Source organism: Crinia signifera, chromosome 7 (assembly GCF_055691185.1).
Source record: "Crinia signifera chromosome 7, ASM5569118v1, whole genome shotgun sequence".
Taxonomy (NCBI): domain Eukaryota; kingdom Metazoa; phylum Chordata; class Amphibia; order Anura; family Myobatrachidae; genus Crinia; species Crinia signifera.
In genome coordinates, this window is record NC_139223.1 from 41,232,697 (window position 1) to 41,252,687 (window position 19,991).

Below are 19,991 nucleotides of genomic sequence, written 5' to 3' on the forward strand. Positions count from 1 at the left end.
GGCGGAGCTAAAACGGCACAATCGCGTCATTTTAGCCCCGCCCTCTCCACGGAGATCCGTGAATTCCCTGCTTTACCAGCATGGGGCGGGGCTTAGTGATGTCACTCGTAAGCCCCGCCCCCTGAGCGGCTGCTGAAACTCTCCCGGAGAGGAGAATCTTAAAGTCGGCAACCCTGGTATAACACATGTAACTGTGACAGGGAAGGTGGCCCCTCTAAGCTCTGCTCCCATAGCAGCTGCACTCCCTGCAACTATGGTAGCTACGCCCCTGCATATAACACGTGAGTGTAATATTGATTGAGGGGCTGTGTGTAATGTACTGGGTGTAATTTGGTTGAGGGGGGCCTGTGTATAATGTCCTGTCTGTAACTTAGGTGAGGGGGGCCTGTGTATAATGTACTAGGTGTAACTTAGGGGAAGGGGGCCTGTGTATAATGTCCTGAGTGTAACTTAGGTGAGGTGGGGCCTGTGTATAATGTCCTGTGTGTAACTTAGGGGAGGGGGGCCTGTGTATAATGTCCTGTGTGTAACTTAGGGGAGGGGGGCCTGTGTATAATGTCCTGTGTGTAACTTAGGTGAGGGGGCCTGTGTATAATGTCCTGTGTGTAACTTAGGGGAAGGGGGCCTGTGTATAATGTCCTGTGTGTAACTTAGGGGAAGGGGGCCTGTGTATAATGTCCTGTGTGTAACTTAGGTGAGGGGGGGCCTGTGTATAATGTCCTGTGTGTAACTTAGGTGAGGGGGGGCCTGTGTATAACGTCCTGTGTGTAACTTAGGTGAGGGGGCCTGTGTATAATGTCCTGCGTATAACTTAGGTGAGGGGGGGCCTGTGTATAATGTCCTGTGTGTAACTAAGGGGAGGGGGGCCTGTGTATAATGTCCTGTGTGTAACTTAGGGGAGGGGGCCTGTGTATAATGTCCTGTGTGTAACTTAGGTGAGGGGGGGGCCTGTGTATAATGTCCTGTGTGTAACTTAGGTCAGGGGGGGCCTGTGTATAATGTCCTGTGTGTAACTTAGGTCAGGGGGGCCTGTGTATAATGTCTTGTGTGTAACTTAGGGGAGGGGGCCTGTGTATAATGTCCTGTGTGTAACTTAGGGGATGGGGGGCCTGTGTATAATGTCCTGTGTGTAACTTAGGTGATGGGGGGGGGCTGTGTATAATGTCCTGTGTGTAACTTAGGTCAGGGGGGGCCTGTATATAATGTCCTGTGTGTAACTTAGGTGAGGGGGGGCCTGTGTATAATGTCCTGTGTGTAACTTAGGTGAGGGGGGGCCTGTGTATAATGTCCTGTGTGTAACTTAGGTGAGGGGGGGCCTGTGTATAATGTCCTGTGTGTAACTTAGGGGAGGGGGGGGGCTGTGTATAATGTCCTGTGTGTAACTTAGGTGAGGGGGGGCCTGTGTATAATGTCCTGTGTGTAACTTAGGGGAGGGGGGGCTGTGTATAATGTCCTGTGTGTAACTTAGGTGAGGGGGGGCCTGTGTACAATGTCCTGTGTGTAACTTAGGTGAGGGGGCCTGTGTATAATGTCCTGTGTGTAACTTAGGTGAGGGGGGCCTGTGTATAATGTCCTGTGTGTAACTTAGGTGAGGGGGCCTGTGTATCTTGGGGAGGGGGCTGTGTATAATGTCCTGTGTGTAACTTAGGGGAGGGGCTGTGTATAATGTCCTGTGTGTAATTTGGTTGAGGGGGGCTGTGTATAATGTCCTGTGTTTAACTTAGGGGAGGGGGCTGTGTATAATGTCCTGTGTGTAATTTGGTTGAGGGGGAGCTTTATATAATGTCCTGTGTGTAACTTAGGGGAGGGTTGCTGTGTATAATGTCCTGTGTGTAATTTGGGGGAGGGGGGCTGTATAAAATGTCCTGTGTGTAACTTAGGGGAGGGGGCTGTGTATAATGTCCTATGTATAATTTGGGGGAGGGGGGCTGTGTATTATGTCCTGTGTGTAATTTGGTTGAGGGGGGCCTGTGTATAATGTATCCAGGACCATGTTGTATAAAATAAAATCCATGTATAAAAAAAATGTCACCGGTCGTCGCCAATCAATGGCCCCCACACCGCACCTGCTACTGTATGTGGCACCGCCTCCTCCCGCCCGCTGTTCTCCGGGACTTGGGGGCCACATCTAGCAGCAGGGGGCACTAGGTGCGGTGTGGGGGCCGTTGATTGGCGACGACTGGTGACATATTTTTTTTATACATGGATTTTATTTTATACAACATGGTCTTGGAGAGGACTCAAGGAGGCGGGGCAGTGGACCGCAGCACTGCTTGGAGAGAGAATAGCGGGCGGGCGGAGGCGGGGCTGCATCCTGTAGAAGCAGACCCCAGTTCCATTTTCAGTTGTTTGGGCCGGCCCCTGGCTCCGGCCGTTTCGGGGGCCCCGCAAATCAGCAAATGAGGGCAACCTGCTCCTTCTGTCACACGCAGGTTCCTATGTGCACTATGAAGGTGCCACTGTCACCCCCGCCCCCTGCAGCAAATCCACGGACGCGCCAAACAGATCAGCGGGACTATGGAGCTGGGACCATGCAGTATTGGGAAGCAGTGCCCCATTGGAAGAAGCAGCAGCAGTGCCATAAGCAGGGAGGTAATGAGCCCTTTCTGCAAACTGAGGCCCGTCCTGGAGTAGTGGCTGATTGAAGTCACCACCTGGGGAAGGTGTTGTCAATGTGACTGTGAATGTGGGGGGGGAAGCAGCAGGGTGTATGTATGTATGTATGAGAGCAGCAGGGTGTATGTATGTATGAGAGCGGCAGGGTGTATGTATGAATGAGAGCGGCAGGGTGTATGTATGTATGTATGAGAGCGGCAGGGTGTATGTATGTATGAGAGCGGCAGGGTGTATGTATGTATGAGTGCGGCAGGGTGTATCTATGTATGAGAGCGGCAGGGTGTATCTATGTATGAGAGCGGCAGGGTGTATCTATGTATGAATGAGAGTGGCAGGGTGTATGTAAGTATGTATGAGAGCGGCAGGGTGTATGTATGTATGTATGTATGTATGAGAGCGGCAGGGTGTATGTATGTATGAGAGCGGCAGGGTGTATGTATGTATGAGAGCGGAAGGGTGTATGTATGTATGAGAGCGGCAGGGTGTATGTATGTATGAGAGCGGAAGGGTGTATGTATGTATGAGAGCGGCAGGGTGTATCTATGTATGAGAGCGGCAGGGTGTATGTATGTATGAGAGCGGCAGGGTGTATGTATGTATGTATGTATGAATGAGAGCGGCAGGGTGTATGTATGAATGAGAGCGGCAGGGTGTATGTATGTATGAGAGCGGCAGGGTAGTAGTAGTAGTAGTACGTTTATTTATAAGGCACCGCAAAGTGTCCGCAGCGCCGTACATAGCAATCAAAAAACAAATGACAAGGTAACGTACAGGGTGTGTTGAAAAATACAGTATAAATAGGGGTATAGCTGGTAGAAATAAAATCAGCATCAGTTCAGAAGGGTTGGGATCATTTGGTCTATTGCATTATGGTCGAAAGTCATTAGGTCGAATCCATTAGGTCGACATGCTAAAAGGTCGACATGACTCTAGGTCGACATGGGAAAAGGTCGACATGATTCTAGGTCGAAAGGTCATTAGTTCGACAGGTCATTAGTTCGACAAGGTCATTAGTTCGACATTGTCTATGTCGACATTCACAAGGTCGACATGGGGTTTTTCACTGTTTTTTTTACCTGAATGTCAACACAGTCGACATGGACACAGTTTAAAGTGCACTGCATCCCCTCGCATCGCTCGCTGCGCTCGCGATTTCGTCGGGCACGGTGCCTCGCTACGCTCGGCACACTATTTTATTCTCCCACCACGCCCTAGTGGATGGTAGGGCATGAAATACCGCCTATCGGCACATGTTGGCTCAAAAAACAGTGAAAAACTCCATGTCGACCTTGTGAATGTCGACATAGACAATGTCGAACTAATGACCTTGTCGAACTAATGACCTGTCGAACTAATGACCTTTCGAACTAGAATCATGTCGACCTTTTCCCATGTCGACCTAGAGTCATGTCGACCTTTTAGCATGTCGACCTAATGGATTCGACCTAATGACTGTCGACCATAATGCAGTAGACCAAATGACCGCATCCCGTTCAGAGGTAGGTGTCAAAATTGTCAAGGAGACTGAAGATGAAGTAGAGGAAGGGAAGAACAGGACAGGAGGACAGGTGAGGTAAAGAGGTAGGGTGAGTACATGAGGCAGGAGGACCCTACTCATAAGATTTAACATACTAAAAATAGGTGGGTGGACGAACGAAAAACAACAGGATAAGTAGGAACGGAGGCAGGATAGGAGGATCAAAAGAGGTTAGGAGGAGGGATAGGCTAGTCGAAAAAAGTGGGTTTTGAGGGAGCGCTTGAAGGAGGTAAAGGAATCAGAAAGCCTGATGGGTGGCGGGAGGTTGTTCCAGTGCAGGGGGGCAGCGCGAGAGAAGTCTTGGACACGGGAGTGGGAGGAGGTGATTAGGTGAGAGGTCAGTCGGCGGTCAGCGATGGAGCGAAGAGGACGGGAGGGAGTGTGGATAGAGATCAGTGAAGAGAGGTAAGGAGTGGTGGAGGAGGAGAGAGCCTTGTAGGTGGTGGTGAGGAGTTTAAAGAGAACTCAGAAAGGAATGGGAAGCCAGTGAAGAGATAGACAGAGGGGGGAGGCGGAGGTAGAGCGGCGGGAGAGGAAGATGAGCCTAGCAGCAGCGTTAAGAATGGTTTGGAGAGGTGCTAGGCGGGTGAGAGGTAGCCCAGAGAGAAGGATGTTGCAGTAGTCAAGGCGGGAGATGACAAGAGAGTGAATGAGAATTTTGGTCGCGTCAGTGGAGAGGAATGGTCTGATGCGTGAGATGTTGCGTAGGTGAAAGCGGCAAGACTGTGAGAGAGCACGAATGTGGGGGGTGAAAGAGAGGGAGGAGTCAATGATGACACCGAGGCAGCGCGTTTGGTCGGTGGAGGTGATCTCGGTTTCGCCAATGCTGATGGAGATAGTGGGAGAAGAGGGGATGTTCGGGGGATGGAAGATTAGAAGTTCAGTTTTAGCCATGTTTAGTTTCAGGAAGCGTTGGGTCATCCAGGCTGAGATGGCCGTGAGGCATTCGGAGACCTTGGACAGGAGTGATGGGGATAGGTCGGGGGAGGAGATAGATTAGGGTATCATCAGCATAAAGGTGGTAATGAAAACCATAGGAGCTGATGAGGGTGCCCAGAGAGGTGGTGTAGAGGGAGAAGAGGAGAGGGCCAAGGACTGACCCTTGGGGAACACCGACTGGCTGTGGGGTAGTAGGAGAGGAGGAGCTCGGAGTGGAGACGGAGAAGGAGCGATCGGAGAGGTATGAGGTGAACCAGGAGAAGACCGTGCCAGTGATGTCAAAGGAGCGGAGGGTGTTAAGCAGGAGAGGGTGGTCAACAGTGTCAAAGGCTGCCGACAGATCAAGCTGGATGAGGATAGGGTAGAGGCCTTTGGATTTAGCCGATAGTAAATCGTTAGTGACTTTGGTCAGGGCAGTTTCAGTGGAATGTAAAGGGCGGAACCCGGATTGGAGGGGGTCTAGAATGGAGTTAGCAGTAAGGTGGCTTAGGAGACAATTATAGGTCAGACGTTCTAGGAGCTTGGAGGCAAAAGGGAGGAGGGAGATGGGCCTGTAGTTGGATGGAGAGTTGGGGTCCAGATTTGTTTTTTTGAGAATTGGGGAGACAAGAGCGTGTTTGAAGGAGGAAGGGAAGATCCCAGAGGATAGGGAAAGATTAAAGAGGTGAGCCAGGTGAGAGCAGACTGACGGACTGAGACGACGGATAATATTGGAGGGGATAGGATCGAGCGGGCAGGTGGAGGGAGAAGCGGATTGAAGGATAGAGTGGACTTCAGCAGCAGTGGTGGGGTAAAATGAGGACAGGGGTTGGAAGGAAGAGAGTGGAGTTGTAGGAGGGGAGGAGGGAGAGGGTGAGGTCATGGCAGCAGTGATGGCAGTCCTGAGAGAGGAGATTTTGGTTGAAAAGTAGGTAGCAAAATCAGCGGCTACGATGGAGGACGGAAGAGCTGGAGGAGGGGGGGAGAGCAAGGAATTGAAGGTGGCGAAGAGCCTGCGGGGATTGGATGATTGGGAAAGGATGAGGGACTTAAAGTAGGATTCCTTGGCCAGAGCAAGGGCAGAGCTGAAGGAGGAAAGAATGAATTTGAAATGGAGATAATCTGCAAGGGAGCGTGATTTCTTCCAGAAGCGCTCAGCAGTGCGAGAGCACTTTTTAAGGAATCGGGTGATAGGCGAGTGCCACAGTTGGGGGTTGGAGGATCGAAGGGGGATAGAGGAGGGAGGGCAGGCAGAGTCCAATGCCGAAGATAGGGTGTCATTATAGAGGGAGGTGGCGAGGTTTGGGCAGGACATGAGGGCGATTGGGGCGAGAAGAGGACACAGCGTGTTTGAGAAGGCAGCAAGATCAAGTGTGTAGACGTTATGCCGTGAGACAATGCGCTTGGGAGGGGGGGTGGGAGAGGGGGAAGCAGTGAGGGAGAAGGAGATGAGGTGATGGTCAGAAAGAGGAAAAGCCGAGATAGTGTAGTCAGTAAGGGAACAAGAGCGAGAGAAGACGAGATCGAGGGAGTGTCCTTGGATGTGGGTGGGAGAGGTAGTCCACTGAGATAGGCCAAGAGAGGAGCAGAGAGAGAGGAGTTTGGAGGTGCCAGGATCAGCGGGGTTATCCAAGGGGATGTTAAAGTCACCAAGAATGACAGATGGCAGGTCAGAGGAGAGGAAGTGTGGAAGCCAGGCGGCGAAGTTGTCAAGAAATTGGGAGATAGGGCCAGGGGGGCGGTAGATTGCAGCGACACGAAGGTGGTAGGGGTAGTATAGACGGATAGAGTGAGACTCAAAGGAGGAGAAAAGGAGAGAGGGTTCAGGGTGAATGACACTGTAGGTGCATAAGGCTGAGAGGAGAAAACCCACGCCGCCACCTTGGCGACCGTCAGGCCTGGGAGTGTGAGAGAAAGAGAGGCCACCATGGGAGAGAGCAGCTGGAGAGACAGAATCAGAGGTGGAGAGCCAGGTCTCGGTGATAGCAAGGATGTGGAATGCTCTAGAGATGAATAGGTCGTGGATGGCAGGGAGTTTGTTGCAGATGGATCTGGCATTCCATAGTGCACAGGAAAGAGGGGGGGTGGGTTGTGTATTTATGTGGATAAGGTGTTTGGGATTGCAGAAGCGAGGGGGGGTCGTTGGGAGGTTGGGGGTGCGGGGGCGAGTGGTCAGGATATTTATGGGATGGGAGGGGGGAGGAGCGGTTGGAGAAAGTGAAGTTGAGAGATTAACAGCCATGAGGACCAGAGGTGAGAGGGTAGGTTAGTGAAAGCAGACAGAGGGATTTGGGGGGACAGACCGCGTCTGTAGTAGATTTGCGAGGATGTGGTAGAAAACAGAGTGAGAGAGAAGGTAACAGGCAAGGAACTACTGTCAGAGAGGAGACAAGTGGGTAAAATCAGGTTGATTGAGTAATCCAATTAAGTATGAAACAACAAGTGAGAGGATGAAGGCAACAGAGAAGGTCAGAAGTGAGGCAAATGTGAGCAGGTGTGAAGAGGGAAACAGAGTGCAATAAATGTGTGGCAAAGATAAGAGAAAATAATAGTGAATGAGTAAAATGAAATACAATGTTGGAAAAAATATAGATAAAATGAATTAAATGTCAAAATTGAGCAACAGGTTACAATAGGATAGAAAGAAGATGAATATATTACAATAACATAGAATATGAAGATTTAGACTGTGTTCACCTTTTTCAGTATTCTAACTCACCTGCTTCAGTTTCCAACTCACAAGTCACTTAAGTAATCAAGCTTCACTTTAGTCTGCAAGCTTCCCTCTCAATGAGCACGGGTGTATGTATGTATGAATGAGAGCGGCAGGGTGTATGTATCAATGAGAGCGGCAGGGTGTATGTATGTATGAGAGCGGCAGGGTGTATGTATGTATGAGAGCGGCAGGGTGTATGTATGTATGAGAGCGGCAGGGTGTATGTATGTATGAATGAGAGCGGCAGGGTGTATGTATGTATGAGAGCGGCAGGGTGTATGTATGAATATATGAGAGAGGCAGGGTGTATGTATGTATGAGAGCGGCAGGGTGTATGTATGAATGAGAGCGGCAGGGTGTATGTATGAATGAGAGCGGCAGGGTGTATGTATGTATGTATGTATGAGAGCGGCAGGGTATACTGTATGTATGAATGAGAGCGGCAGGGTGTATGTATGTATGAGAGCGGCAGGGTGTATGTATGTATGAGAGCGGCAGGGTGTATGTATGTATGAGAGCGGCAGGGTGTATGTATGTATGAGAGCGGCAGGGTGTATGTATGAATATATGAGAGAGGCAGGGTGTATGTATGTATGAGAGCGGCAGGGTGTATGTATGAATGAGAGCAGCAGGGTGTATGTATGTATGTATGAGAGCGGCAGGGTATATGTATGAATGAGAGCGGCAGGGTGTATGTATCAATGAGAGCGGCAGGGTGTATGTATGTATGAGAGCGGCAGGGTGTATGTATGTATGAGAGCGGCAGGGTGTATGTATGTATGAGAGCGGCAGGGTGTATGTATGTATGAGAGCGGCAGGGTGTATGTATGTATGTATGAATGAGAGCGGCAGGGTGTATGTATGTATGAGAGTGGCAGGGTGTATGTATGTATGAGAGCGGCAGGGTGTATGTATGTATGAGAGCGGCAGGGTGTATGTATGAATATATGAGAGAGGCAGGGTGTATGTATGTATGAGAGCGGCAGGGTGTATGTATAAATGAGAGCGGCAGGGTGTATGTATGAATGAGAGCGGCAGGGTGTATGTATGTATGTATGAGAGCGGCAGGGTATATGTATGAATGAGAGCGGCAGGGTGTATGTATGTATGAGAGCGGCAGGGTGTGTGTATGTATGAGAGCGGCAGGGTGTATGTATGTATGAGAGCCGCAGGGTGTATGTATGTATGAATGAGAGCGGCAGGGTGTATGTATCAATGAGAGCGGCAGGGTGTATGTATGTATGAGAGCGGCAGGGTGTATGTATGTATGAGAGCGGCAGGGTGTATGTATGTATGAGAGCGGCAGGGTGTATGTATGTATGAGAGCGGCAGGGTGTATGTATGTATGAGAGCGGCAGGGTGTATGTATGTATATTTGAGAGCGGCAGGGTGTATGTATGTATGAATGAGAGCGGCAGGGTGTATGTATGTATGTATGAGAGCGGCAGGGACCTAGGGTTACCACCCGTCCGGGATTACTCCAGACAGTCCGGTAATTCAGGCTGGTTACTTCCCATGCACTGGAGGGACCCCGCCGGCGACTTCCCATATCCTGGAGGGACCCCCTGTCTGCCTGGGCTGCCGGACCCTGGGGTGATGTGACCGAGCCAGCCCAGACCGTACCTGTCTCTCCCGCGGCCCGCACTAACCCCCCGGTGCCGCCTCTTAGCCGCAGACTCTCCTCCCATCACCCGGACAGCCCTGCCTTCTGACTTACTTTTCACCCACTATGACCCATTGACCACTATCTGTTTTTCACCCTCTCCATCACCCTCTATACTCCCTACGGCAGAAATGCAGTAAAATACCCATTTTCAGGAATTTTACCCTATTTTTAATTTTACTAAAGCCCTGCAACTAGTGATCATGTGCCTTTGCCGCCCCCCCCCCCCCCCCCCCCCCTGCGGCGGATGTGAGGTCAGCAGTGGGGTCTCAGGGGCGGATGGGAACTACTAGGGACCCCGCTGTGGACCTCACATCCACCGCAGGGACACGCTGCCTGCCCCGCTGCCTGGCACCCGCCACCGCCGCAGCAGTGGGGTGGTGGGTGTGGGGGCCCTAGAATGTGTGGGGGCCCCGGGGTGACTGCCCCTGTCGCCCCGTGGGTAATCCGCCACTGGCAGGGGGGTGATATACATATATATACAAATATACCTGCTATCTCCCTGTCACCCCAGCTTCCCCTGCCCCCCGCTTTCTCCCTGTCACCATAGCCTCTCCATTCTCCCCAGCATCCCCAGGCAGTCACCCGCTATCTGCGTCACCCCAGCTTCCCCAGTCACCCGCTATCTCCATCACCCCAGCTTCCCCAGTCACCCGCTATCTGCGTCACCCCAGCTTCCCCAGTGACCCACTATCTGCATCACCCCAGCTTCCCCAGCCACCTGCTATTTCCGTCACCCAAGCTTCCCCAGTGACCCACTATCTGCGTCTTCTTGTTCATTACTTCATTACTGCTCCCGGCATATTGTATACTATATAATGGGTGTGTGACGTGTAATCGGCTTTACACTGAATTTTTTCGGCGCGCACTATACTTGTTCTCCCTCCTTTGGAAAAAAATTGAGTCCTGGCATCATAACGAGTAATGGGCATAATGGTGTGTGGCATAATGTGTAATCGGCATCACGGTGTGTGGCATAACGTGTAATGGTCACTGTGGTATATGGTGTAACATGTAACGGGCATCACGGTGTGTGGCTTAAAGTGTAATGGGCATTACAGTGTGTGATGTAACATGTAACTGGCATTACAGTGTGCAAAATCAAGAATGGAATTGAAGCAAAGGTTAAAAAAAATGATAGGGCGGATCAAGGGAAGGGGCTGGGGAAGATCAAGGGGCTGGGGCGGGCCTAGGGTGTGCCACTGTCTGGGAATCTCTCAACACTACAGGGACCAGGTGTATGTATGTATGTATGAGAGTGGCCATTATTGATTTGTTGCCGCCCACATGAGGCCACTTTCAGAAATTTTCCAGGGCCACTTTTAGTCCCCAATTCGCCCCTGCCGCCTTCCCTGTCACAGTTACATGTGTTATACGCAGGGGCGTAGCTACCATAGGTGCAGGGAGTGCAGCTGCTATGGGGCCAGAGCTGAGAGGGGCCACCTTCCCTGTCACAGTTGCATGTGTTATATACAAGGGTGGTGCTACCATAGGTGCAGGAAGTGCAGCTGCTATGGGGTCCAGGGCTGAGAGGGGCCACCTTCCCTGTCACAGTTACATGTGTTATACGCAGGGGCGTAGCTACCATAGGTGCAGGGAGTGCAGCTGCTATGGGCGCAGAGCTGAGAGGGGCCACCTTCCCTGTCACAGTTACATGTGTTATACAGAAGGGCATAACTACCATAGGTGCAGGGAGTGCAGCCCAGAGCTGAGAGGGGCCACCTTCCCTGTCACAGTTACATGTGTTATATACAGGGTGTAGCTACCATTAGGTGCAGGGAGTGCAGCTGCTATGGGGCCCAGTGCTGAGGGGCCACCTTCCCTGTCACAGTTACATATGTTACATACAGGGGTGTAGCAGCAGGGGGGCAGGGCTAAGTGGCACAAGTTTCATCTTTAGCCCCTCCCTCCAAATAGCCGCAAATCGCTGTAAATTACCGCTGCGGCCAGGGTGATTCAGAGGGTGCCGCTGGTATCCGGGAGGATTGCCCACCTTTCCAGGGAGCCGGGAGAAGGGCCCGAATTTCAGGAGCCTCCTGGCCATTCCGGGAGGGTAGGCAACCCTGATATAAAGATATATGCATTATGAACACAGTCCCAGATACATTTTTACAATTAATTCTACAGATGGAGCCTTCTTCATCTGTTGCCGGTGCCCGCCAGATCCCTTTCACTGGAGAGCGCCGGCGATAGGGACTGGGACATGCGTGCATCTCACGCACATGCGTCCCAGTATCACAGCGGCTGGGCAGTGTCTCCCTGCCCGTCTCCGCTTCAGGGAGACGCTGCTCAGTTCGGGGGGGGGGGGGGGTTTTGTGGCGGCGAGTGGGACCGGCGGTAGGCTCCGTTGCCACGAGGCGCGCAAGCATCTCGTGTATGCAACCAGAAGTCTGCTGTGCTCAGGCAAAAACTTTCTCCCATTATTACCACTTTACTAATAACCATCTGGAATATTTCATTACACATTTGCAGGTTTTCATTACAGCGTAATTTCTATGTCAGATTTTATTACCTGAGCAATAAATATACTATTTATGGTACGAAGTTGTGCTGTGTTATGTAACTAACTCAGGGCAAAGAAGACCATCAAGGAACATCTAGTTTTTACCAGCAGACGTCTCTGTTCCTGTCACACAACACCTTACACAGCATCACCTGGTGGAGTGAGGAGGTAATGCAGCAGCTCCTGGGACAGCTCTTCCCATTGAACCTGGATATCCCGGCCATCAGACTGAGCAGCATAGCAATGTTGAATCCTGACCCACAGGTAAGCGTTGTCCACATGTTGGGGGTTATTCTGGCTGATTCGCAAGGCCTCGAATTCGCAGTCTTGCAAGTCCACCAAACCCAGCCTTGCGAATGTTTGGCTGGCGCCACCCATTCGCAAGGGCGACTCATTCGCAGGGCAGGGGGAACCTCACACAATCTTTTGATGTTTATATTGATTAAAGTTGACATGGACACCAAAAGAGGTCAGGCTCTGTGCCTCAATACAGCACACTATTCTGTTCTCACTCTGTGCCCACTTGGATGTAGTGGGGGGATGTGTGCGTTAGTGAGGTGCAGGTAAGTCAGGTCACTAGTGGGTGGGGGAATGTGATAGTGGTATTGTGTGAGGGAGGGGTGAAGTCAGGTCAGTACTATGTGCAGGAATGTAATAGGGGTTTATGTGCAGTAGGAAAGGTGAACGATTGCTTAGTGCATTTGGTATCATGAAGGGAATCTCTGTGTGTTTTCCAGGCAGTGGGAAAAGTTTTTTCTTCATCCTCTGGATTCTTCTGGCAAACACTGGAGAGTAAGGAGCGTTTGTGTCCGCTTTCCCCAGACTCTCCCCCAGACAGTGAGATTGAGGTGAGAATTCTCCCTGGCCAAATGCTTGTACATACACACCCCATGCAGCACTGCTGTAAGCCGGTCATCTTCCCCTAGGTGCTCCCAGTCACATTATTTGGCACTCTTCTGCGAGAACCCGTCGCGTTTCACCATGCTCTGCACCTGATTCTCACAGCAGGGCTGGATGTGTGCGGTTTGAGACTGCTGTACCCACAAGCTTCTACTCTACAATTAATAATAGGTAATTGTTTGGTCGGCCTGGAAATTTCGTTTTGTTGCTAAACACAATTGAAATGAATTATTCATCCCCAATCTATTCATATATACTTTACCTTGCTTTCAGATGCACTGCCTCATATCAGTCCTGGAGATGATGCCAATAGCCAACCAGTCCTGATTTTAGCCTTGCGTGGGCACTGTGTAAGTGAAATATGGGAGAACATTTCAGGCCCTCGTGACCCTCTGCTTGCCCGTCTGACAGACCCAAACTCATTAAATGCCCTGTATGGTCTCACGCGAGAGGATACCCTCCTGTATTACCCCCGAACCTCAGGATGCATATCGAGGGATCTCAGCCTGTGGTTTGGGGGAAGAATACCCAGTAATGGGAACGTAGAGATTGGCATTCAGAATCCACAAGGGAGGAGCACACAGCCCAGGTAATAATTGTTCATTGTAGTTTCATTATACCGTATATCGCCGTCCTCATTCTGATAAAACGTGTCACCTTTCCCTGTCTCAGATCCCAGCCCCCTGCATTACTGACAGCCACCACTAGGGGTAAGCAACACAAAAAATCTACATCAGTTGTTAAAGGAGATGCAAACAAACAAGCCAAGGTAGATTTTGTGATCCACCCGAAGCCCCGGTTGTTGCCTGGTCCTGCTGTCTCCTTGTTGCTGGAGAGCCCACGCCTCACTAAGAAAAATAAGGGTTCAGAGTTTAAAGTGACAGTGAGGGTCATTCTGCTTGACTCGGTAAGCTGCAAAGCTCACAGCTTACTGAGGGGCAGATTTATTAAGCTTGGAGAAGAGATAAACTGGAAATAAAGCGGAGAAAAGGTAAAAGGAGATAAAGCACCAGCCAATCAGCTCCCAACTGTCTTTTTCAAACACAGCTGATTGGCTGGTGCTTTATCTCCTTTTACCTTTTCTCCGCTTTATCTCCAGTTTATCTCTTTTCCAAGCTTAATAAATCTGCCCCATAGTCCCTGTGATGCCGCCCCTGGTGAGGGTGATAAGCAGTGCTAAATTAATGATGGTGAATCAATTCTGTTAAAAAGGAATACAATTTATTGTAATACAAATGAATAAAATAATGATAAAGGATATACATTAAAAACAGTAAAAAAAAAACGGGTTTGATCCAGATCTCACGTGGTAGGGAATGTCCACCCTCAAAGTGTGTACGGCCTGTACTGTCCTCACCGTCAATGGTCCCTGTGAAGGGCAAGGTCCAGAAAAGGGAAGAAGACCCTTGTGGGGTGAGTGGTGTGGTTGAGGGAGTGGCTGATGTATAGAGCCCAGGTGGACAGGTAGCTGATGTCATGTGACGTCAGCGGCCTTCCTCCGGCAGGCATCGGCCCGCTCACGTACCCATGGGAATGCCCAGCCTTTTCATGGGGATGCCGTTTCCATGGCCTAGCACCGCTCCCTCCCTCCCCACTGCAAACAGCCCAGCGAGTGAGCAACTCTCCACGGCCGTTCACAGTCAGGGTTTGCACAGAAATGCACATGTGCAAATCCCTATCCATCGGGGCAGGGGCCCAATTCGGTTAGAAAACCCCCCAGTGAAGTTTTGCAGGCAATTTCCTTGATTTATCTTAAAGCCCATACACACTGGCCAATTTTGAGCTTGAAGCGGCTCAGTTTAACCATTTGAGCTGCAAAATCACCCAGTGTGTATGGACCAGAATAACCCCCAGTGTGTATGGACCAGAATAACCCCCATGAGTATGGACCAGAATAACCTCCATGCGTATGGACCAGAATCACCCCCACTGTGTATGACCAGAATAATCCCCATGTGTATGGACCACAATCACCCCAGTGTGTATGGACCAGAATAACCCCCAGTGTGTATGGACCAGAATAACCCCCAGTGTATATGTATGGACCAGAATAACCCCCAGTGTATATGTATGGACCAGAATAACCCCCAGTGTATATGTATGGACCAGAATAACCCCCAGTGTATATGTATGGACCAGAATAACCCCCAGTGTATATGTATGGACCAGAATAACCCCCAGTGTATATGTATGGACTAGAATAACCCCCAGTGTATATGTATGGACCAGAATAACCCCCAGTGTGTATGGACCACAATAACCCTCCGTGTGTATGGACCTTTAGTCTATTTTGTAAGAGTTTCAGGAGCAATAGCCAATAAAATGAATGTGAAGAGTGGAAGCCTGTGAAGACATGTAGGTGGGAATTAGTCAATGACATTTCTGCTTGACGCTGTTTCTCCATGAGGTGGAAGTAGCCTCTGATTCCTGATTTGTAGCCATTCATGTTATATAGTTCCCATAAGGCAATTAATGACCTATATATACACTGCTGCAGCTGAAGGGGCTCTGCTGTTGGGTGTTTAGGAACAGTAAAGCCATTACTCTAATCACCATTGTTACTGGCGCCCCCAGGAGATGTGTTTCTCGTGGTCTCATCTCTTGTACCACCATACGCTATTGGGGACATTATGGACACATGCTGCCAGCGAGGATTCGCCCTGCACGGCATCCGTAACCTCTGTTTGTCTGCTAAGCGAGCGGCCATGTTGAACTTGGCTCCATTCCAGGTACAGTATTTAGTCACGTTAGGATTAATGTTCTCATTATACTTATGTATTCAAAGACTTTGTAGATTCTTTGTTTTTAGTGATTGTGGGACTGATGATAACTTAGTGGAGAATATGTGTTAGTGGGGTGAGATACGAGATCAGGTCAGGTTTTCCCCCCCATACATTACCTTCCAACAGACCCAGGAGGTGGCTGCCTGGTGTCATTTGTGTTAATGGGGTTTTTCTTGCAGCCATAACCCCCAGACTGTCTGAGCAGCAATCTCTTGTTCAATGTTTTTTTGGGGGGCAATGTATTTGCCTTTTTTCAAATATATATCATTTTGTAACAAAAAAATGTTTTAAATGGTGTTTTTTTTTATATTTTTTGCATTTTGTAATACATTTTGGGTAGAAGTCGCACCAGGATACTTAGTTATCCCAGACCATTTGTCGTCCGTCTGTGACATTTCCATCTAAATCCATCTAGTGGAAGGCCCAGAACACTCTCCCCGGGTCAAAGGTCTGCCTGGCCTACACCAACTTGACATCAGACAGAGGTCCTGGCCACTTCAATAGGCTTCCCAGACCAATTGCCCTCTCTGAAGTTCTCATCCAAATCCATCCATCGAAAGGCCCAGAACATGCTCACTATGCCCATTGTGTGCCCAGCGTATACCTCTCTGTGGTCGGCTCCTGGATCTGACCACATTTTTTTCTTAAACTCCATGTTCTCTACCCCCTCTAGGTTATGCAACTTTGCCATATCTTGCTTCCCTGACCCACTTTGTGTAGTGGCAGGACCCCTTTTTGAGAACCTCACTGGGTCTGGATTGGGGGTCTTAGTGACTGAGGGGCAGATTTATTAAGCTCGGTGAAGTGATAAAGTGTCTGGTTTTTATCACCGGCCAATCAGCTCCTAACTGTGAAGTTACAGGCTTCGTTCAAAAATGACAGGTAGAAACTGATTGGCCAGTGATAAAAACCAGACACTTTATCACTTCACCGAGCTTAATAAATCTACCCCTGGGAACCTAATCTGGACCCAATCAAGCCTCCTTTCTTTGGTTTCGTCCAAATTGGTCCAACAGTGTCCTATGCATAATGGACAAACAAACATACAAATATGTAATGCTGTGTACACACGGGGGCGATTTTGTGTAATATCGCGGGAAATATGGTCGCTCAGCCCGCGGTGGGAGTGTGCACTGGCGATATATTGCCGGGGGCGCGCTCCTGTTTTCTCCCCCGTAGTGATCGCTGGTCGCACGAACATGCTCCTGCGACCAGCTGATTTCCACTGCCGGGCTCCCCGGCAGTTTCTTTTTCCTCAGCGACCATCTCTGGTCGCTGATGCAAACGAGACACTGAGCGATATATCGCTCATCGCGAGCGATAATATCGCTCAGTGACATATCCCCCCGTGTGTATGGGGCTTTAGAGATGTTTTGCCTTCAGAAATGTGACTTTATGTTTTGTGTTTAACTGCAAAGTATTTTGCTGTCTCTGCAGAACAAAGTTCTGTGCCAGGCACATTGTGACTACCTGACCTCTGCCCCCTGCCTCGTTCTCTGCCTCCGGAGACCCAACGCCATTCTCAAACTTCTAGAGCTCCTGGGTCCAGAGGAGCCGCATCAGTGTAAATCTCAAGACCAGTTCCTCTGGAGAGCCCAGTATGGCATCAGTGCTGTGCAGAATGGGATGTACGGTACGTCAATGTGTCTCTCACATGCGTGCTTATGTCTGTTACAGATGCATTCCCAAATGTGGACAGAAGCAAATCAACTTCAAGAACAAGAATGGCTTCATCAGGGATGCGTACTTCTTAGTACTCTGGGGGTGTTGGGTGGGTGAGGGGTCAGATTTGAAAACAAATTGTCCATAGTGGCTGTGTTTCCAAGTCACAGCCCCAGGTATCATAGATGCCACTTGCCCCAAATCTGACAGCACTTGAGTCCACACATAAAAATTGGGACTGTCCTATTGCACATGCTGGATGCTGAGCCAGTGACTACATTTCACATACCTTGGTGACCTCCACACAATATTGACCCTCTGGCACAGACCAACTATTTCTCAGGTGACATTGTTTTTGGTGATGATTTCCTTTACAGGCTTTGCAAATACATGTTATACCTTCCAGGGACTTATTTAGAATGGGTGGGTCCCATGGGACCCGCTCAGCTTGGATTGGACAGCGGGTGCCTGGGCCAGTTTATGGCTGCAACAGCAGCAGCGGCGGCTGTAGCGCAGTGGGGACAGCAGGATGTCATCCTCCCTGCAGCGCATGAGGTGCTGGCAGGGAGGGGGAGCGCCCAGCATGGAGGACGGAGTCCAGTAGCAGCTTCCCGCAGACCTCCGGCTCCTGGTCTCGGCAGCCGCAGCGCTGGCATCTACTAATAATCAGCACACTGAAGCAGCAGCACAGGAATGCTGCTGGCTCCTGTACTGCTGCTTCAGTGCGGTGATTATTAGTAGATGCCAGCGCTGCTGAGACCAGGAGCCGGTCAGGTTATTACCCTTGGCAGAGAGCAGGTTAACCCCATGGTAATGAGCCAGGGCCTGTTAACCCCTGGGAGAGTAGGTAACTACTGGCAGAGAATTTAACCCCACGGCAATGAGCATTTACCCTGGTAGATCATGTAACCCCATGGCAATGAGCGTCCATGGCAGAGCAAGTTAACCACTGGCAAAGAGCATGCAACCCCTGGCATCAAGCATGAAACCCATAGCAACGAGCATGTAGGTAAGCAGAACTTATGTGACATAATATGTAATAGGGTATATGGCGTGTGGCATTATATGTAATAGGTATTATGGTGTGTGGCATAATGTGTAATGGGTGTGTGACAAAATAAGCAGCCCATAGAAACATAGAATTTGACGGCAGATAAGAACCACTTGGCCCATCTAGTCTGCCCCTTTTTTAAACATGTTACCTCAAATCATATTTGACGTTTATACCGTTCTGGAACGGGTGCCGGACGCGGTCCCGACAGTCATTTGCAGGACATCAGGATCCCGACTGTCAAAACTCTGACAGACGGGTGCCCGATGGCCACCCACTATTCTCCCTTGTTGGCCCCTCTATGACCCCCATAGAGAGGGAGAATAGAATAGGTGGCGAGCTTAGCACGCAGAGAGCCAGCAAGGGGCTTTGTTGCACTCACCATGCTGTCTGAGTCTGGGCAGTCGGGATCCCAATGTCGGGCTAATGACTGTCAGGATCCCGACTGTCGGTACCCTATACCACACCCTCTGGAACTGCGTATGGATTGTGATTCGATGCCGTATAGCGATCCATTCGCAATTCACTCTGGCGGATCTTCTGTCTGTCTGAGCGGAAGCTACCTACTCTCAGTCACCTGAAACAGATTAGCGATCCAAGCTGAATTGGGTCCAATGTACAAAAACTAATCCCAGGTTTCCATAGGCTTGCGTACATCATAGATGAAACTCTGGGGCCGATTCATTCTGGTGCATGAGAATATGCGCAAACCCTGGGAGTGAACGGCTTTGGCGAGTTTCACACTCACTCCGGGAAAGGAGGGCTGTGGGCGGGCTATATGCTGATAAATACAGATACTTTATTCATGCTAATTGTCATAAATTACCACAGAATTTATAGCAATTAAGAATTTTTATTAATTTTAATAATAAACATTTCTATTACAGCGCAGTGTTCAGTGTTATTTCTTGTTTTTCATCTTTATGTGGAGTAGTAGCCGAGTCTCACTGCAGCAGTGGTCACTGGGTAGTACGGACGGTGTAATGGTTAGCATTACTGCCTCACAGCACTGAGGTCATGGGTTCTATTCCCACCATAACTGTGCGGAGTTTCTATATTCTCCCCGTGCTTGTGTGGGTTTCCTCCGGGTACTCCAGTTTTATTATATACTGGTAGGCTAACTGGCTCCCAACAAAATTAACCCTAGAATGTCTGTGTGTGCGTGTACATGTGGTAGGCAATATAGATTGCAAGCTCCACTAGGGCAGGGACTGATGTGAGTGTTCCAATATACTCTGTAAAGCGCTGCGGAATATGTGAATAAGCTATATATGCTATATAAGAAACTGGTAATAAATAATAATAGGAATAATGACATGTTACACACAGCGGCCTCTCAAGCCATTTATCTTTTCTTGCTCCTGTCTGCATTTATTAATATAACTGGGGAAAGCTGTGGTGCACATGCAACCAGTATATTATACAGATACCTACATATTACATTGCAGCAATGAAGTGACACCCAATGCCAAGCCGAAGCAGTGAGATCTGGTGTGCACACCATGTATGTCATGCCTACCTCGTTGCTCGCCAGAGACGCCTCGCTGCTGACCCCTGGATTGATGCATATCCCCTCGCTGCTACTGCTCCGTGGTCTGCCAGTGTCACCCTCTGCAAAACAGGAGCCGTCCTACAGATAAGC

The 19,991-nt window shown here is 49.8% G+C and overlaps 2 protein-coding genes across 7 annotated transcripts in view; one reads left to right on the forward strand and one right to left on the reverse strand.

Moving 5' to 3' along the window:
• LOC146020071 (dynein axonemal assembly factor 8-like) overlaps positions 1 to 19,991 on the forward strand; it is a 309,887-nt gene that overhangs the window by 109,962 nt on the left and 179,934 nt on the right. The window lies entirely within an intron of this gene.
• The window catches only part of LOC146020074 (ankyrin repeat and SAM domain-containing protein 3-like), a 137,034-nt gene that overhangs the window by 103,700 nt on the left and 13,343 nt on the right, over positions 1 to 19,991 (reverse strand). For 2 of the 5 annotated variants that reach the window (XM_083152883.1, XM_083152886.1), the window contains one exon: positions 18,059 to 19,960. In XM_083152883.1, coding sequence (XP_083009009.1) covers positions 19,695 to 19,960 — 266 coding nt within the window. In that variant the 3' untranslated portion in view covers positions 18,059 to 19,694. Of the gene's footprint in view, positions 1 to 18,055; positions 19,961 to 19,991 lie in introns of those variants that run through there. The other 3 variants (XM_083152885.1, XM_083152884.1, XM_083152882.1) reach the window with 3 other exon arrangements.